This window comes from Miscanthus floridulus, chromosome 3, assembly GCF_019320115.1.
Source record: "Miscanthus floridulus cultivar M001 chromosome 3, ASM1932011v1, whole genome shotgun sequence".
In the NCBI taxonomy this organism is placed as follows: Eukaryota; Viridiplantae; Streptophyta; class Magnoliopsida; order Poales; family Poaceae; genus Miscanthus; species Miscanthus floridulus.
In genome coordinates this window covers 117,731,109-117,750,040 of record NC_089582.1, presented here as the reverse complement: position 1 = coordinate 117,750,040, position 18,932 = coordinate 117,731,109, and the positions used below count along the sequence as shown (strand labels likewise).

Genomic DNA, 18,932 nt, shown 5'->3' with positions numbered 1-18,932 from the left:
ACGACCTGTCTGCCGTTCAGTCCCCAGCTCGTCCGCTTCCGCCCGTCGCGAGGCGCATCGGTATTTCACGGTTCACGCGCCGCTGCCCGCCTTTCCGCTCGCTATGATCAGGTGCCATGCCGCTGCATGGCCCTCGGCGGTTGCGCGTTGGCGCCATCAGGAGAGGGGACGTACCTGAGGCGTGCGCTGTGCTGTGTCGCATCAGCTGCCGGCAGCGTCCTCAGGGCATGCCCCGCACCCCCCCCCCCCCCCCCCCCCCCCCCCCCCCCCCGGCTTTTGCACAGCACGGCCATGAGGTAGCCATCGACGGGACTCGGATCGACACGGGCCTCCATGCGTTACAGGGTAAACGATAGTGCATACGGTCATACGGATAAGCAGAGGTTTTATTAATTTTTGTTGGCACACCGCGACGACAAGACAGTGGCAGCGCAGACCGTGGCGCCAGAGAATGACAGCTTACAAGATCACAAACACACACCCCAACAGTTGATTATACATGCAAATAAGCAAGAGAATATAGGAAAGCAGACTGCTATTCATGCTTCATTGGCGACGAAACACAGCAACAAAAAGAGAACTTCCACATTGTCGACGACTATCCATGGATGCTTCTCTCTAGCAAGGAATCTGAGTCATAAGGGACCCAATGAAACCTGCGGAATGTAACAGAATAGAATCATTCACTCGGATAAAATCGCCTCACAGCAACATAATTCAAATGTTGTTACCCTAATAGTCCATGAAGGCAGCATCTATACGTTAGTGTGCATCTTTGCGTGTTGTTGATCGCAAAATCTTACAAGCATCTTAGAGAAACTGAGTGCAAAACATGAGACAGGAGAGTGCCACACCACTGCCTATGAACCCTATTGCCTGATACCATGCAAATGTTTAAGAGTTTCAAGGCTACATAATTCTCCTTCACAAGCTAAGCTTCAATTTGTCAGAAGTTTTTGGATACTAAGACTAAATGTTAAGTCACCTAAAATTAGACCTAGGCCATCCAAACAAGGGGACTAAGCACACCCAACTACTACCTCTGTTCAATTTTATCTGGTACACACGCATATCAAGATTTAAACTTTAAAAACTTTGACCAATAATTAGGCTAATAATTTTTAACTATTATAATACAAACTTTATATGATTAGATTTGTAAGGAATGAATGGTCTAGGGACACATTATCAGAACATGATTAGTTGCCTGTCGGCTAGCATTTTCCAGGACATGCTCGTCGTGTTGCAGTTTCAATGCTAGGTGCAGGCAAGGTACAACACCATATATTTATTTCGCTTCTAAGGAAGCCCAGCGACATGGCAGAGGGGAATGCCTTCTAGTTAGACCCCATGCTTTCTAGCTGCTCACTATGTGTTCATTTTTTTGTCTCTTTGAACTACAGGCAGTTCCATAATAGGATTAGAGATACAAACATCAAAGAAACTGAATAATTCCTAAGCAATCGAATTTATGTTACGTTGGTCTTTTTCGGATTGCCATCAGTTTTCATGAGATCCAAATGCACATGGAAAAGGGTAATTATTCTGAAATAGATGAAACAGAACGAGTGTTACAACTTTACATGAAAACAAAAGGACATGTCAGATTTTGAATCATAGTGTATGGCGCAACAGCAGTTAACAGACTGAGCTGTGACCTCCTAATAAATGGAGGCAATATGTGATACATTTTTCTTGGGTGATGTGTTATACTTTGGTGCAAGCAGCTGCTAGACTTTCTTGTGAGATCCAAATAAATGGAGGCAGTGTAGAAAATTTTGTTTTCAGACTATCACTTCTTTTTATGGACACCAAGAACACCTTGATATAGCAAATTCTGCACTCTTCATTTCTTTTCTTAAGGGATATGACAAAATTTACATATTCCAGTCCCTCTTAAATGTTGTCGCATAGTGCATGTTCAGTTTATTAAAGTCAGCAACTATTCAACACGTACCTATTTGTACAATCTATTAAGAATCTAGATTTGGTCAACAATATATGTAATTCAAAGGACAGTTGAAAGGACATTCTAGGAAGAAGATTACCAAATAGAGAAGCAATTTTTTCGGCAAGAATAAACATCATGCAGTGAGGGGGCCCTCTGCATTGCTACGCCCATTGAGCTGCTCTGGGTGGATCTTCTTCCCCAACATCTTCCTCATGACCTACTTAGTTTCACAAGACAACCAAAAGCAACAGATGCATTTCAGGTTAGTAGTCGTTCAGCGTCAAGATAGGTTAGATACATCATGCTTGCTTAGCTAGCCATCCATATTTGATCCAGATTAAGAAGCTAAGTGGCATGGAATAAATGTCTTGGGCCACTTCTAGGATAGCAAGATATACATAATTACAAGGAGCTATGCAATTCTGCCAGTTTAGGACATATGACACAACTTATTAGCTATAACATATTCTTCTCATGAGCTTCTGTTCTTTCTGGACAACGAGTATGCCTTTAGGTGTGATATGAGGGTTCTTATATCAGATGAGCCTGGGGTACTTAAAATTGCTACAGGGTGTAGATTAAGTTAGCAATCAATCGGAGTAGAAAGATTCTTGTCAATATTTGAAATATGATATTTGCAATGGACATAAGGTGTGGGTGAAGAAAGCAAGCCATACCCGACTTAATTTTCTTGTGGCTTTCAGTGGTTTTGGTGTTGGCTTCCTTGGTTTCTTTTGATGCATCTTTTCCATGCATGATGTATGCTTTGAAGTGGATGTCCCTGCAACATCGATGATATCCTGGCAACTATTCTCCCCTGGAGCACTTGATGAGAATACTTCTGCTGCAAATAAATCAGCAAGTGTAGTTCTTACTTTCTCCACCTTCTCTACCATCAGAAGTGGTCGTTCCTGGATATTAGCAGCTCCCCCATCTTCCACCTCATGTATCAGGATTTCTTCTGTTACAAAGCATGTAAAGTTGCCTTCTTTCATCGACGATGAATGCATCTTAGCAGGCTCAACAATAGGCAATACTGGTTCACATGGCTCTGTTTCCAATGCAACGTCTTCTTTCACCTGATCATTCCTGGGTTCCTTGTCATCTTTCTCTTCCTCAATTACTTTCTCATCACCCACGATGAGGAGATCATCTTCTTCAATGCAAGCCTCAGGACAAAATGAGTCTACGTGATGCCCAAGTGTGCCAATTGCAAGTATACCATTAAGAAGCACATCACGGAGCAGAAGGGCTTCAGTGTCTTTCTCAACCACACTATGAGGCACGGAGTCCTCCTTATCCTCCATGGCTGTTGCATTATTCCAAAAAAAAAAGTCGACAAAATAAGAACAAAGAAATGTATATTAGATCACATAAAAGAGAGGCATCCTAGGAACATGCTTACCCTTGTTACCATGGATGGTGCAGTACTCAGTATTAGGATGCATCCTCCGATTCAGCCAATGAAACACCTGGCAGTGTCATGACTCATGAGAACATGTAGATCATTAACAATATGGGCACTTAATACAAGAATAGCGACTTCAATATCATGGGTCAACAGGATAGAGAGAAACTGCAAAGACAGCACACAACAAATACTGACAGAGGGTGCATCATAAGCAAAACTGAATTACCTTTAGGCCCATGTCTCCAGAACCAATCTGAAATCACAGGAGAGAGGCAGACAGTAGCATTGACGAGCTTCAAAGGCATGGCATGGTTTTATATGAGGAACTAGCCCCATAATTGAATGGTCCAGGAGACAAAAGATGGAGTTTTGGTTGCACTGGCTTGGCCCGACTCAAGTCAAGTAAATTCTTTCACTGAGGTTGATATGTGAATGTGAGATTCCCAGCTACATTCTAGTCAAAGTAAGCAGAGGGCAGAGATTCACTAATCACAGCAGGGGAATGATTTAGAAAGATTCCAGCCGACTCAGTCAGCCACCATAATGTGGCACACTGCATGTGCATGTTGTGGTCCCATTGACATAATGGATCATGCCTACTTGGTGACAGATACCATGCAAACTGCTAACAAACTAAACAAAGAAGTAATCCCAGAATCATGACATGGAATGAGCAGGTCCATCAACCTATCGGGACTAGAAAGAAAATAGTTTTCAACAGCTGACAAATTCCAGATTAAGCAGGTGTCAATAGTCAAGAGTTATATTCAGTTTTAATCCGTTCATCCAATACTTGACATATGTACAAATATGTTCATCATTCCAGCTTTCCAAAAAGACGTGCTGCAGCACTGACTATATCATTTAACAGTAAACTGCACACGCTTTCATCCTCCTCTTATATACAGTTTGATGCAGGAGCCACTTGAAATGGCGACAATGACATAAGCAGCTGCTGCCTGCTGGCAGCAGCCTGTAAGTTAGCACTTGACAACATACTACTGTGCATCTAATGGCACAGACAAGTGCCGACCACAACTGCATGTGAACAAGTAAAGACTGGCAGCCGCACCGGTATGCAAATTGTAGGCTCGTGAAGGCAACAGTTTCCATTAGCAAAGCATCTTCCAAAAATTCACTTCAGGGATCAGCCTCACAACAAAATTACTTTTAGATCTTAACTAACAAGATGAATGTGAAATTAGTTTTCATTAATTCTCTTATCTCTGAATACCTTCCTGCATATAATACAGTTAAAACCAAGCAATGGGGATGAGAAAAATAATACTACGTTGATCATGATTCATGAAATGATCGAAACAATAATAAAAGTGCATATGAGAAGGTAAACCTTGTCCAGGTAATGGTTCATGAGGCACTTTCCCAGCACCAACCTGCCACAACTAAGCATGGAGATGAGACATGTGTCTTCTTCCTGAGGCTAGCAAGATCCTGTAAGCCATGTGCGTCCATCACGATCGATGGATGAAGAATAAGCATCCTAGATGCATGCTGTCGAGGCTTATAATAGTGAAAATATCTGTTCTGCATCCTTCTGACTACAGAAGTACAGTAGCAACCAATCTGACAACACATGTTTGTTATGCAATGATGTCTCCCAGATCCATCTGGCTTGGCAATTTATGGAAGACCAAAATAGTAATGTTTCAGGTTACACACAGCTCAACTATTTACTGAATAAAGGTACCATAAAATGATTCTTTTACGTGACTACATCAGAATATAGAGAGTAGATCACATGATTTAGTAAATTCTCTATATATAGGATGACAGCAGAATGGAGGATAACTAAGGCTGTGCAGCACTTCATCAAAAACTGCTTTTCATCCCAATGTGAAACGGGCATTCCAAAACGTTGATCCAAGTTTATGTTTAAATCTTGGATGATTACGAATGATAGAGGTCAAATACAAACAGATGCAATCTACACACAGTCCTTATAAAGGGCATGAAACTAAAGAAGGAAGTGAAATTCATGCTCACAATGAATTCATGAGTTATGTATCCCACAAAAGATCAGCGTAGATAGGTGAAAACCCACCTATGGATTGGGAATAATTATTTGGTGCATGTGATGAAACTTTGAATGCGCAGAGGGAAAAAATCTCTGATGAATCTAAGGTATCATTTGTATTGCATGTTACTCCAGAGCAAGCGATATAATTACTGATCTCATATATTCTTCACGGAAGCTATTATCCTGGTAGGAAAGAGACTAAAAAAACTCGCCTTAAAGTAGCATGCAGAGCTCCATGGACAAGGTGCCACCACCGCTTGATGAGGGTGACTCACGGGAATAAGAGACCCGACCAATGGGTGGAGTGGGCATGGCTTTGCGTCGCCACCAGCGACCAGTGGACTTTTGATTCGCTAAATCTGTCCCCAAAACTGCTACTGTCTTCTATCAACACTTGGTTGCTCATCTGAACTTTCTCAACCATCTGACGTCAACATTAGAGCTTCAGCAAAGACGAGGTGAGGATAGATCGTGGTGTCTGCATTCAGCTTCAGGCTTTCAGCGATCCAGCAGGTTAAGATAAAAAAACTGGAAGTCATTGATTATTAGAGATATGTATAGTCAACACTGTATATAATGTAACTTGTACTCCAAGTTGTATCTTGACTATATATATGAAATCCACCCCTCCCTAATGGGTGTGAGGTGTTCCCCTAACTCTCTACAATGATGAAAGCAAGGGTTGAGCTCATGGAATGCAAGCCTATGAACAGATAAGAACATTCCAAGCTCAAAGTCAGCATGCCTGGATAATATGATAACTTGCAGGATTGTTCAGTACAAGAAAGTGAAGAAACAAACAAGGAAGCCACGGAGCTCTAGTCTAATACAGTATGAGAATCTAATACATGGGCTCATGCCCGTTTTCCTGTCAGATTATACTGACCTCTCTCAATATCACCTACACAGAGGGCTACAACAGGAACAGGAAAATTCCATCCAGATTCTAAAAACCCCCACAACTGAGGGATACAGAACCAAATAAGCAAGCAGTTCTCTTCCTCTGAAGAAAACATGGTGAAGGATGCTTCAAATGATATGAAGAAAATAGTTCAGCTAAAATCGGCCCTATTGATAGAAATGGACCATGCCTATCTGATGACTGTTACCATGCAAACGAGTGAGAATGGTGTTTGACAGTTGCAGGATTTCAGACAAAAGACCCACCATATGCATTAACTGCTTGAGCAGCACCATATGCTTTAATTGCTGGAACGCAATATAACAGACACAGGACAAGCAGCGCTCATCAGTTGCCAAGGCTTTTAAAATATTCCAGCACACACAATCTATCAAATGGTCAACTGAAGAAGGAAGGGCCATGCTCACATCACGTATGGGACACCAAAAGGGCCTCCATTCCCTAGCATTTCAGACCATGAAAACAATTGTAGCAGGACCAGAAAAGACAATCTATCATATACATTTTACTCGACCAAAGGTGCAAATGAGATGCTAACCGGAACTGTCATACAAAGCCCATGTCAAGTTCCGGTGATGTTCAGAACATACATTCTGGAAGAGTTTCAGCAGCAAATTTTTCTCCCAGCTCATGGCCTGGCAACTGACATGTAGCATGCATGCAAACATAAATAACTGACATGACCCTAGAGTGCCCTGAGCAGGCCGGGCCGGGTTTTCAAAGAGAGAGCATGGTTGCTCCTTCAGTAGTGATCTTGGCAATTTGTTATTTAAGAATGTGCTATAGTAGTCCACTAAATGTATATTGAAATTGAATATCCACAGAGCCAAGATATTTTCATCAAGGCCAGAATTTCATACCTCGAATTTGTTAATAGAAAACCTGCCACGGTACAGAAAGAGCAAGCACAATGAAATGTCACCCACTCACCCAGATCCATCAGCCTTGGTACTTTATGGAAGACGAGAAAAATACTGTATCAGGTTACAACACAGTTCAGCAGCTAGTTGCTTCAAAGCAATTGCGAATTTATGATTTGTGAATTGACTGGAAAAGCACTAACAGACAAGCACAGCACAGCAAGCATTAATTAATGTACATGACAGACAAAACATATACTCCCTACGTACTAAAAAATAAAGTCGTTTTGGACAAGGCTTGGGTCAAACATTGGGAATATAAATCATGAATAACTTTTAAGTTGTTGAGTTTGGAAATGTGAAAGCCATATAAATAGATTTGTCTTGAAAAATACTTTCATAAAAATATACATATATAACTTTTTGATAAATATTTTTTATAAAAACAAGGAGTCAAAGTAATACTTTGGAGACCGTGTCGCTGTCCAAGACGATTTTATTTTTGAGTATGGAGGGAGTACTGAATATAGATATCATGCAATGCTTCTATGTGACCATATCAGAATGCTGACTCACTGAGACAGTAGATAATCACAGGGTGTAGCGAATTCTGTTTACACCAGGATGAGGATTGAATGAACAACAAACCAGGATGTACTTAATTCCATCTAAAATTTATCAAACCCCATGTGGAACAGGTATTGTAAAGAGGCATTCCAGCATACGTCCATCTATGCTAGTCCTCATAAAGAGCAGGACAATCAAGAAGAAAGCGAAATTCATGTTCACAGCAAAGTTATGAGTAGTCTTTGTTGAATAAGATCTTAGGAAGAAGATCAAGTAAAAATATTATTTGGTGGACTTGATGGAACTTTGAGTGCATGGGAGGAACTTTTTTCTTAATGAATCTAAGATATCATTTGTGTTACATATGACCATCTGAACAATCAAGATTGTTATTGATCGTATTCTAGGAAAGGGACTAAAAAATCTCATCTTAAAACAGTAATCCAATGCAACAGCAGCAGGCAGAAATATGAAAATGTTCTCAGCCACACTGACTGCACCATCAAGAGATATTAACGTATCAGTACTCAGATCGAGGGTTCTACCAGATTCCAGCAGAGCAAGGCCTGCAGATAGTTTAGTTCCAGTAAATAAAAGAACATTCTCAGGAATATAAGCTTTAACAAACCATGTTGCCTGGTTTTACCTCAACAAAAGAGAACGCAGCAGGAGCCCCTGGTTTTAGTTGGATATTATCCAGATCTCTTCTAACAGCGTACCGGAAGGTGACTCCAAACAAAGCACAACTTATGAAAATAATTGATGACTGAAGGAATAGTCGTGGCAGATCTTCAGTTTCATAGAAAGATATGGGAAACTAGCCAGGCATTGGCGGAGCCTCTCAGAGGCCAAACTGGGTGCTGCCCCCCCCCCCCCCCCCCCCCCCTGTGTCTACTCTCATGTCCTTGATTTGTTCACTAAGCTAGGTTATGTTATATGGAGAAACTACTAGTATTCTTTATACAAAGCTCGAAAGTAGATTGTTTTGTAGATATATATTGCACAAATACAAAGCATTTGCATCAACAACTTGCAAAAAAAATATACTTTGGTTTTCCTTAACAATTTAGCCCCCCTTAATTAATCCCCACGCTCCGCCACTGTAGCCAGGGCACCAACTATAGAGGAAACTGCAGCAGCTGTTACAGATTCTATTCTCTCGCTATCTTCATCAACATCACCACTTGACATATCTCCAAAGCTTTCTTCCTCAAGACTAGAAGACAAGGAACGCTGAGCTTCATCAATCATTTCTCTTGCTTGAAGCAATTCCCGCTGGGACTCTGCAATCTTGTTTGTGCGAAGCAGCATTGTAAACATTTATGAAAAAGAAAGAGACTAAACAAAGCATCACGCAACAAATTATTCATGTCTTCCCAGCATGCCAGAAGTTTATTATCATATAAAATTGACATCGTCTCTTTGATAATTGCACATAGCCAAAGCTACAACAGCGGATTCGCCAAACATCTAAGGGCCACACAGCTTAGTAAGATTGCATCTAGCCGAAACAACATGGTGCCCGTTCTTCGTGTTGGCGTGGGGTCTGTGCTCTGTGCAACAGTGTGGGAGGCTGAACGCGAGTGCATGCAGGACAGGACGGGTCGCTCTACTGTGAGCAACCCACCGGTCATGGGAAACGAGTTACGAGTGCATGCAGTACAGGACAGGTCGCTCACAATGGAAAACATCACGGCATGAGCATCGTTCGCTGAGCAGGCAAAACATCGAACAAGCTGGAGCCAGCAAGCGCGTCGCGGTGGATAACAGCATGTCAGCATACCTCATCGCGCCGCTTCTCGAGGCGGCGGACCTCCTCACGGGCGCGGCGCGCGGCGGTCTCCTGGCGCTCGATGTCGGCGAGCGCGGCGCGCGCGCGCTCAACGCGGCGCTCGGCGTCCTCGACGCCCTCGAGCAGGGCCCGGTTCTCTTCGCGGCGCAGAATTTCGTCCACTTTCTCTCCCACCGCCGAGCTCAGCCAAGACGCCGCGGCACCGGCGCCCCCGCGTCCGCCTCCGGGCTCGCTCCCGCCCTCCCCGGTTGAGGACCTCACGCGAGCACCCCCATGGAAGCAGCGGCGGCGCCGCACAGCAACCTGAGCAAGGGGACCCGCGGCTATATGTACCTATTTTACAGATTTACCATTACAATTTCCTATGCGCGATGGGTGCTTCTGCTCGTGCTTCAGTGGGCCATGGCCCGAGTGGCTAGCTGGACTACTTCATCTCCTGTTGTTTTTTTTTTCTTGCCAGCCCATCCTATCTCTGGGCCGTCATATTTTGAGGCCTCATTTCCTTCCCAGCCAGATCCGCGACCGAGACTCAAAAGCATCTCCAACGGATTCCCGATATCTCAAAAACCTTCCATAGGGGAGTTGGCTCAAAATTGTTGCTCCAGCAGATCATCTTTCCCATTCCCAACTATTGGTGGCCACCAAAAAATAGCCCAACTCCCCCCAAATAGAAGGGGAGATGCAACCCCCCTGAAAACTCACCCACATCCCAACCGCTAGATTTTTTTTCCTGTGCGCGCTTACATTGTCGTTTCAGCGAGCCACCGCTGCTCCTGGCACGTGTGCGGACATAGCTCGGAGCTTGCCACCGGTGGAGGAGTCCGTGGAATTTTCTTGCGTCTACCACCATCCGCGGAGCTCAGAGCTAGCCACCCGAATGCCCGCCACCACCTGATCTGCCTGAGCGCAGCACGCCTCCCACGCTCACCGCCCGGCTATGGTGGATTATCGGGATCTGTGGAGGAGGAATGCGGGGTGAGCCCCACGGAGTACCCGGGGGAGAGAGAAGGCGGCAGGCGGCGGGAGAGGGAAAGTGGCGACCGACGGGGGAGAGGGATCGGCAGCTAGGGCGGACGAGAGAGTGGCGGCGAGCGAGAGCGAGAGAAGTAAGTGGCAAGGGAGAGAGATGACCATGTGGGGGAAAACATGTGTGGAGAAAGATGACCGTGTGGAGAGAGATAACATTTTTTTCTGACAAGTGGGGCCCGATAAATTATTGGCTATCTACTACAACATTATCCCCAATAAATTAAAAGTGGTATTAGGCTATCTCCATTGTCATGTTATTGGTGAGTTATATTAGGGAGCTGTTGGAGATGCTCTAAGGTTTAGCAAAGATGATGATATCCATCTCTTGGCCTATCTCATCCCAACCCGTTAACAGTTAGGTGGCGTTCGGATATCTAGTAGGATAGGAAAATGAAAATAGTATGGGAAATAGAAAGGTGCTGGTTAGGGATCGATTGAGAAACATGTAACCCAATCCATTGTTCGGAAACAGTTAGGATAGAGGTTGGTTTCACGTGGGCCCTGTTAGCTTATATAAAAAATAATAATAGAGCACTCTGCCATTCATTTTCCTTTTCACGTCAACAGGAAGAACATCGAGGTTGCCTAGGCGGAGCTCGTATCTGTGTCGTTACCCACCCCTTTGAATGGGATAGGATCGGTGAGAAATCAGGACTCCATTTCCCAATCCCAATCTTTCCATATTTCCCTTTCCCGTGAACCGAACAGCGGATCAGCTATCCATCACGCCCCTTCTTATTTCCCTATCCCACTCGTCCTTGGCTGCCATTCTAGAAAGGGAAAAGGATATAGGGTGGGTTATGCCGTCGTGGGTACGTGTTAAGGTTAGACTATCTCCAACAAAAACGACACAAAAACAATACCCATTCACTAATATATGTCATCTACAGTGAAAAGTCACGGACCCAAATCTCTACCTTCTCCAACAGAGCCCGAGCAACCACACCACCGCCCCCGCTAGATCTGCTTCGCCACCACCAACACCCCTCCTCGCCTTCCTCCGGCGAGCTCCTCGCCGGAACAGGGCCGAGCGCCACAACCGACCCGCCCACCCACCCCAGACCCTGCTGCTCACGACGGCGCTGCCAGACGCCCGCAGGTTTTACCTCCCAGGGAGCTACCCGCACAAGTACAACCCCCGCGACTACCTCAACGTAGATCCGGATGGGGGGCGCCGCGGCTGCGCCGGTGCCGGTGGCGGCGAGGGCGCGGGGCTTGAAGCGGAGGAAGGAGGAGCGGCGGAGCGGCGGGCGGCGTGGCGGAGAGGAAGAGGGCGAGGACGTGCGTGCGGAAGAAGTAGGCGCTATGGCAGTTGGGGCAGAGGTTCAGCGCCTGGTAGCCGCCGCCAGCGGTGGCGCCCGCGGTCGTCAGAGGGGGGGCCTGGTGGGAGAAGAGGATGTCCATGTGCTTGGAGCAGTGCGGGCAGTGGGCCTCCGCGCGGATGCGGCGCAGCTCAGGCTCGTCGGTGGAGGAGGAGCTACCCTCGGAGCCCGAGGAGGAGGACTCCCACTTGCGCCGCTCCTAGAGGCGCCGGTGGGGTGGACGGAGCTCACGCCGAAGCCCCCCTCAGCTCCCCCTCTCTGCTATATGCTTTTGCGTCGTCGCGAGAGACGACGCTTTTTTGCCTATCGATTCGCCGAGTACCCAAAATGGCTGCTTTGGATGCATCCTCCGTTGGAGCGTGATTCTAAGACGCAAAACACTGTGCACAACGCATTTTGCGTTTGGGTTACCCTTTGCCTACGCCGTTGGAGACAGTCTTACGACGTCTTATCGTCATGTTCGCTTGGCTTATAAGCCGTACTTTTTCACTCAACGAATATTATTTTTCTCTCACAACAAATCAGCTAACCATATTTTTAGCCATGACTTATCAGCCAAGCGAACAGGGCATATATCACAATTCCTTTTTTGAGATTTATTTAGAATGGGTTTAGGTTAATGTGGGGCCCACCAGTTATTAAAAAATAATATAGCATCCCAATCTTCACGGGTTTTCACCGCTCGACACCCACGCCCGCTGGCCGCCGCACCCGCACGGCCGCACCAGCCCCTTAACCTCACCCATGGTGAAAAATGGAAGGGAAACGCGGGGGGCGGGGGCGGGGGCGGGAGCGGGGAGGGCGGGCAGGCGAATGAACGCGAACCATTCGATTGGGTTGGGTTGCCGCCACTATTTGCCGCTTGCCGCGCGCGCACTTCCCCATCTCGTTTCGTTTTCTCCTCCACTTTCCGTCCTTCCCCGCTTCACAAAACCGCAGCCCCCAACCTGCTTGGCCGCTGCTTCCTTCAGACGAGATCTCCAATCCACCGCATCACTTGGATCCCGCAACCTCCACATCCGCCCAACTGAAGAAGGCAACCCCCGCCCAGCACCACCAGCCATGGCGCCGCCGCCGCCCAACCCCAAGCCCGCCACTCCCCCCGACACTTCCACCAGCAAGAAGAAGGTCACCCCCGCGGAGGTCGCCTTCCTCGTCGACCGCTACCTCGCCGACAACGGCTTCAACGCCGCTCTCGCCGCATTCCGCTCCGACGCCGGGCGCATCTACAGCCCCACCAAGAAGACGCCCAAGAGGCCCCCCATGCCGCTCGCAGACATCCTCAACGACTACATCGAGCTCAAGGGGGCCAGCGTCGCCATCGAATCCGCCATGCGCGCCATGCAATCTCTCGTCTCCACCTACTACGCCTCCTCCTCGTCGTCCACTCCGCCGCCTGTTCCGCCCCACGTCAATATGAATATGAACATGATGATGATGCCTCCCCTTCCCCCGCCTCACGCCGTCACCGGTGCCCAGCCGTCATCGCCGCCGCTCTTCTTCGCGCCCAATTCTTCGTCGCCTCCGTCCCAAGGTATTGCGATTGCCCCCCACCTGTTCGACCTTTGCTTTCTTCTCTTCTGCTTTATTTACTGTATGTACTGCTCTGTGCTCTTCCTCAATTCATTCTCTGCTGCTGCTGCTGCTGCTGCAGGAACCGCCGGACATGCCTCGCCTCTCATTCATCACTACGCTCATGCATCCACCGCGGTTCTCGTCCACAACTCCACAGATCTGTCCACCCCAGCTCCCACCTCTCTGCCCACTAATAAAAAGAGGAAGGCTTCAAAGTCTTCAGGGAAGACCACCGCTTCAGCCTCCAAGAGATCCTGCATTGCTCCTGCTACAACCACCGATGCAAAAGGTACACATCTTTCTTTCACAACTTCTCACTTTCTGTTCTAGCTTCTTCAGACAGCCTTAGATCTTGTTCATTTCATCCCTAAACCATGGGGATTAGTGGGGGACTAGGACTAGAAACACAGGTGCGGCTTTGCCGCGCCCTCCTTGGACCTGTCCATATATATCCATGCTAACCACCGAAACCGGAGGAAGGAATGGAGGTTGATTTGGAGGTATCTTCCTTTCTACAATTGAGAGAGAAATTCATAATCGGTTCAATAAAGATCTAAGGATGGCATACCAAGATAATGCCTAATATCTATTTTGATTGCTAATACCATGCTTAAAATCGTCAATAAACTGGCCTAAGTCTTCATGAAGGCTTTCAATATGGCTCTGTATCTGTACAGTAATGCTCAAAGTGCTTACAATTAGATGTCCACACAAGCAGATGACACTGAATAAAATGGTGAGATTGTAAAAATTGGACTCTTATTTTTAGGTTGATCCGCATTCACCAAAATAGTTTTATTTCTACATGGGTATAACAGGCTTATGCAGCATCTGATCTTATATATATGGTGGCATATCAAACAATATGATCAGTCTCTTTATATTCAAATTTAATTTCATCTTGCTGATCATTTTCTATTAGTTTTCAGTTAGTACTCATATTTGAATTTGTGGAGCACAATGGTTTAACCCTAAAAAATTGTTTAAATTTGAATGTGCTGTTGGAGCTCATTGGAGAATAAAACAAAACAGGAACTAAGATAAGTACCAAATATGAAATATCAACTACCAAATATGTAATACCCATATCAAAAGCTCCTTAAGCCATTGGATGAAAGGAAACAACAGGAAGGTACCAATACCAGGTCATACGCTTGGCGTGCCATCAAGACTTTCTAAGTGCAGAGACAAGTATTGTCCCAGCTAGCTTCAGTGTCTTTCGTACTCTCCGATTCATCATCATCCTTGTTTGACCTGTGATGATGATGGGACTGTTTCTTGGTCTGACTCATAATGCCTTTAACACAAAATCACATAGGCAAACATAATCATTCACATATGATGACACCAAGAAATGAACAGGGCTTTAAGCAGTTTGTATCTGTGTCATTGACAATTGATGATAAAGCATTACTACCTGTGTTTCTCTGTTAATTCTCCGTTGCACATTTGTTAATCCTAACAATGTTTCCTTCACAGTTTCTTAAAAAATTGGGATTTCCTCTAGCGCTGCATATATTTATCTATTTGAGAAAAAAAGCATTGCATTCTGCAGATATGTTTGTGCTAACATTCTAACTTCCTAATGCCAGGTAGAGCTGTACCTGTAGCCTCTCATCTGTCGAAGGATCAGAAGATGGCTTCTGCTGCCCAACCAGCTTCTGCTCAACATCCAGCTATGGCAAAGCTTCCACTCCAAACTTCATCTGTTGCAAAGAGCTTATTCAGGCCACTTCCACCTCCAGCCCACTCTTCTCCATATACGCCGCAACAAAGCAATCCTGTACAAGATCAGCCTGCTGCTTATCCATCTGCAACTCCAGTGTCTGCCGTTGCAAATGCTCATGCCCAACAGGACATTGGCTCCTCCCAATGCTCTATAGTTTCTTCCAAGACTCTCATCGTCAGTCCTCTCAAAGGGAGCGCGTACTATGCTGTTAATAGGAGTTACCATGTCAGCTCCCCCTTGAAGCCAACCATCCGCAGCTCCCCCTTGAAACCAACCACCCGCAGCTCCCCCTTGAAACCAACCACCCGCAAGTTGGACTTCGATTGTACCGAGCCAGGTCCCAGTGATCAGATTTGTGACAAGATCTCTACCTCCTCTGACGAAGACAAGCAATATGACTTTGACATCGATTTCACAAATTTTGATATATGTGATGGTGAATTTTCGTTTTCTGAGCTCCTGCTTGACTTTGATCTTGACAACGAAGGTGTTCTGAACCCTTCCACAAGTGCTGAAGTTCAAAGGTATAGCATACCTGTTTTCTTTCTGTCAGTTGTCTTTCGATTTTTAGTGTTTGCAAAACTATGCATGCTAAGATGTGTTCCTTGTGCATGTTGAACAAATGCAGACTAGAGCCTGTTGCTACTAGTGGTCATATGGCAGCAGATCATGTTCTACCTGATTCAGTGAAGCCAGTGGCAGCAGATTCCGCTGAAGATTTGAATCCACAAGGTTTTGACCTTTCTCTAATAAGATCCGCCTATAGCAATTGGCTGTTTCCTTTGTTTGCCCTCTTATTCCTATCATCATTTTTTGCTATACTGACTAATCCCTTTCTCAAGCAGGAGCAACCTCTGTTACTTCTGTCAGGGCTATTACAAAGAGGATAAAGATTGTTAGCCCTGGTATGTATTCATATGACTTGTGCTTCTCCAGTTCTCCTGCTTCTAAGCATCTGTTGCGATTGATTGTTAATTATGTATCGGTTGTTTCATTGCAGTCAAGGGCCGGGCAGCTTCTTAGAGCAGCAGGTAGAATTTCAGATCATAAAATCAGGTGCAACAGCATGTGAGTAACCGACATTCCCTAGATGGTCTGATAATCCATGACAGTAGTTGTGAGTGACCAACTGCCCTCCACTGAGGGCATTTTTAGCACCAAAAGAACTAAGTGGTGCATCTGCTTACTGTAGCACGCTAGTAATGTTATGTTGTTTTGTTGCGTCTGTTAGCATTTTATGTTCATGATGTAAAGGCTAATATCGCATTGCTACTTAGTTATCAGAAGTTTGCTGCTCAGATTGTGCCTGTCTATTGACTACTAGCTGTTTGGTCCAAGCCATTTTGTGCCTTGTTAACCTTAACTGTTGTTTCTATCCGCTTCTACTTAATGAATTCCGTGCTCAAGCACGTTCGAGACTCTTAGCAGACGCCAAATGAAGTGCCCTGGAGAATCTGTATAGTTTGTTTCCCGCCTGCTCCGCGCAGCGCTGCTCGCCTACGTGACGGTGCCTGTGCCTTCTTCCTCTGCTCCATGCCCATGTGCTCCGCCCACCTCGGCTCTGCTGCAGGGTGGCGCGACGGTGGGCGTGCCTTGTTCCTCTGCTCCGGCTGCAGCTCCGGCCAAAGCTTCTCCCCCGCGGTGGATTGCTAGGCCGCAGCCACAGCCAACTGGACGATGGGAGCGCTAGCGGTGCCTCGGCGCCTCCACGATAGAGGGGCCCACGGGAACACACGCGCAGGTAGGGATGAAAACGTTAAGGAAATATCCAGTACTGAACCGTATCGTTTTCTACATTTAACCCGATTGAATTTATATTTTTGGACAAATTCGAATTCGGTTCGAAATTCAGAACGTCAAATTCGAAATCGGAACGAAAACGGTTTAGACATTTTTCCGACCGTTTTTACCTTTCTACTTTTAATTGGGTATATCCTGATTTCGAAATTCGGTTTAAACTAAATTTGGCCCACTAGAAGTCTAACCTTAGAAAAATTGTATCTTTTTCATACGATATCGGATGAAGATGATTTTTATATGAAAATTGTAGCTCTTGACGAGATCTACAACTTTCTTGTTTTTAGTTTTTTATTTGAGGTCTTTAAGATATTGAAAAAAATTAAACAAAGTTTCAGCGGTATATTAATCGCGTATAAGCGCTTGTTGCCTTAGAAAAATCATATCTTCCTTACATGGTGTCGAATGGTGATACTTTTTAAGAAAGTTGTAGGACTTGTTAATTATTATTCACTTATTAATTATTATGCTTATGCACTTGGCCCTACACGTCAATATTCCATATTGATTTTTCGTATACCGACCGTGTTCGATATAATTCTGCTCGAATTAGTTCGTTTTCGAAATTGGTGATATTCCATAAGTTTGTGTTCGTTTTCGTGTCCGACTTTACCTCTTTCGTTTTTATTTTCGTATTCAAATGTAGAAGTAGAAAACGGTTGAGAGGTTTTCTGACCGTTTTCATCCCTAGGCGCAGGCGCAGCTATGGCCCAGGTGCAACGCTGATGACTGAACATGTTTATAACATCATCTTCTCAGGCTTCTACTGTTGCTTGTTGGTTCTTAGTATTTTGTCATCTGGGGTTCTATGAACTAACATCCAAACTCGAGCAGTACCGAACAAGGAATCTTAACTATGTGACAAAGCTGGTGATGAATTATCGGTGCCATCCTACTGTCCTAGAGCTACTGTCAGAGCTTTTCTTTTCTATGAGGCCTAATTGATTGATCGCCTGTAAAGAGGGACAATCGATGATTGTGCTGGCCTTCCCCACGGGTCATTCCGTGATCTTTTTGTTCAAGGATGCAAAGAGAGGGAAGGCACCAATCCATCATGGTTCAACAGGATTGAAGTTAGTTGAGTGGTACCTACCATCAGCAACCCGACAAGGGCTGGGGAAGTTCATGAATCTGATATAGGAGTAATCACTCCATATCGTTACCAAGCTGCAGGTCCTCATATATATGCATCTTAGCATAAGACGCCTCATGCATAAATGTCCAGAGCTCTTTTAATCTAGCCTTTTTGCCTGCAATTTCCCTCAACAATGATCTGGTGGCCCCGCTTATGTTTTCCATATGATTAGTTATGTCCAGAGTTCTTTTAGTCCTTTTTGCTGCAGTCTGTCTCGAGTCTTGACACTGAACTGGTGAGTCAGTTTATCCTTTTCCACATGAATATTTACTTTAGTTCGGTAGCAACTCTTTATATAGCTATTGTTTGCTGCAGTAGTTTACAACTGACGCAAAACAACTATTGCCATTTCGGTTGAAACGATACACATCATTGTACAGGTTCATTATGATTTGCTACAAGAAAAAAAAGAGGAAGACCTTTGCTTTTTAGAAAGCAACATAACAGGTCCACAGACTGGGGATACCAGTTTGAAAGAAAGGAACAAGCACACGCCAACATTCAAAGCCTATTACAAAGCTAAATTTCCACGACATCCGAAAGGAGGACATTGTTAGGCTTGAAGGTCTTGAGCCAGCTAGTGATGGAGTCCTTGATTTGCATGATCCTGTCCTGGTCCTCCTTAAGCTTCACGCTCCATTTCTGCATCAGCGAAATTGCAATGTACATAACGTCAGTTGGTGCCTTTGGGATCATCTTTTCAATAGCAATCTTATTCCTGGTAGTCCATAGAGCCCACATAAAACCTGAAAACAGGAAAATGATTAACCTGGCTGGGACAGGCCCCTTGCCTCTTAGCCAAGA

At 45.3% G+C, this 18,932-nt stretch overlaps 2 protein-coding genes across 14 annotated transcripts; one reads left to right on the top strand and one right to left on the bottom strand.

The window, feature by feature from the left end:
• Positions 1 to 368: 368 nt before the first annotated feature.
• Positions 369 to 8,034, bottom strand: LOC136542173 (protein TILLER ANGLE CONTROL 1-like). 12 transcript variants are annotated; one of them, XM_066534487.1, is made up of 8 exons: positions 6,568 to 8,034; positions 5,613 to 5,878; positions 4,714 to 4,814; positions 3,589 to 4,600; positions 3,357 to 3,423; positions 2,629 to 3,260; positions 2,049 to 2,168; positions 369 to 656 (listed from the first exon to the last, which is right to left on the bottom strand). In XM_066534487.1, the coding sequence occupies exons 4-7, from the start codon at positions 3,598 to 3,600 to the stop codon at positions 2,085 to 2,087; spliced, it is 795 nt and encodes a 264-aa protein (XP_066390584.1). In that variant the 5' UTR covers positions 3,601 to 4,600; positions 4,714 to 4,814; positions 5,613 to 5,878; positions 6,568 to 8,034; the 3' UTR covers positions 369 to 656; positions 2,049 to 2,084. The 12 variants fall into 12 exon arrangements, with proteins under 12 accessions (XP_066390584.1, XP_066390590.1, XP_066390592.1 ...); XM_066534493.1 differs by having other exon boundaries at positions 3,589 to 3,816; XM_066534495.1 differs by having other exon boundaries at positions 3,589 to 3,777.
• A 4,710-nt stretch (positions 8,035 to 12,744) lies between these two features.
• Positions 12,745 to 18,265, top strand: LOC136546639 (flocculation protein FLO11-like). Of its 2 annotated transcripts, XM_066538603.1 has the most exons (7): positions 12,745 to 13,426; positions 13,547 to 13,756; positions 15,060 to 15,720; positions 15,825 to 15,928; positions 16,042 to 16,101; positions 16,197 to 16,264; positions 17,685 to 18,265. In XM_066538603.1, the coding sequence occupies exons 1-6, from the start codon at positions 12,955 to 12,957 to the stop codon at positions 16,217 to 16,219; spliced, it is 1,530 nt and encodes a 509-aa protein (XP_066394700.1). In that variant the 5' UTR covers positions 12,745 to 12,954; the 3' UTR covers positions 16,220 to 16,264; positions 17,685 to 18,265. The 2 variants fall into 2 exon arrangements, with proteins under 2 accessions (XP_066394700.1, XP_066394699.1); XM_066538602.1 differs by lacking the exon at positions 17,685 to 18,265 and having other exon boundaries at positions 16,197 to 16,607.
• Positions 18,266 to 18,932: the final 667 nt, after the last annotated feature.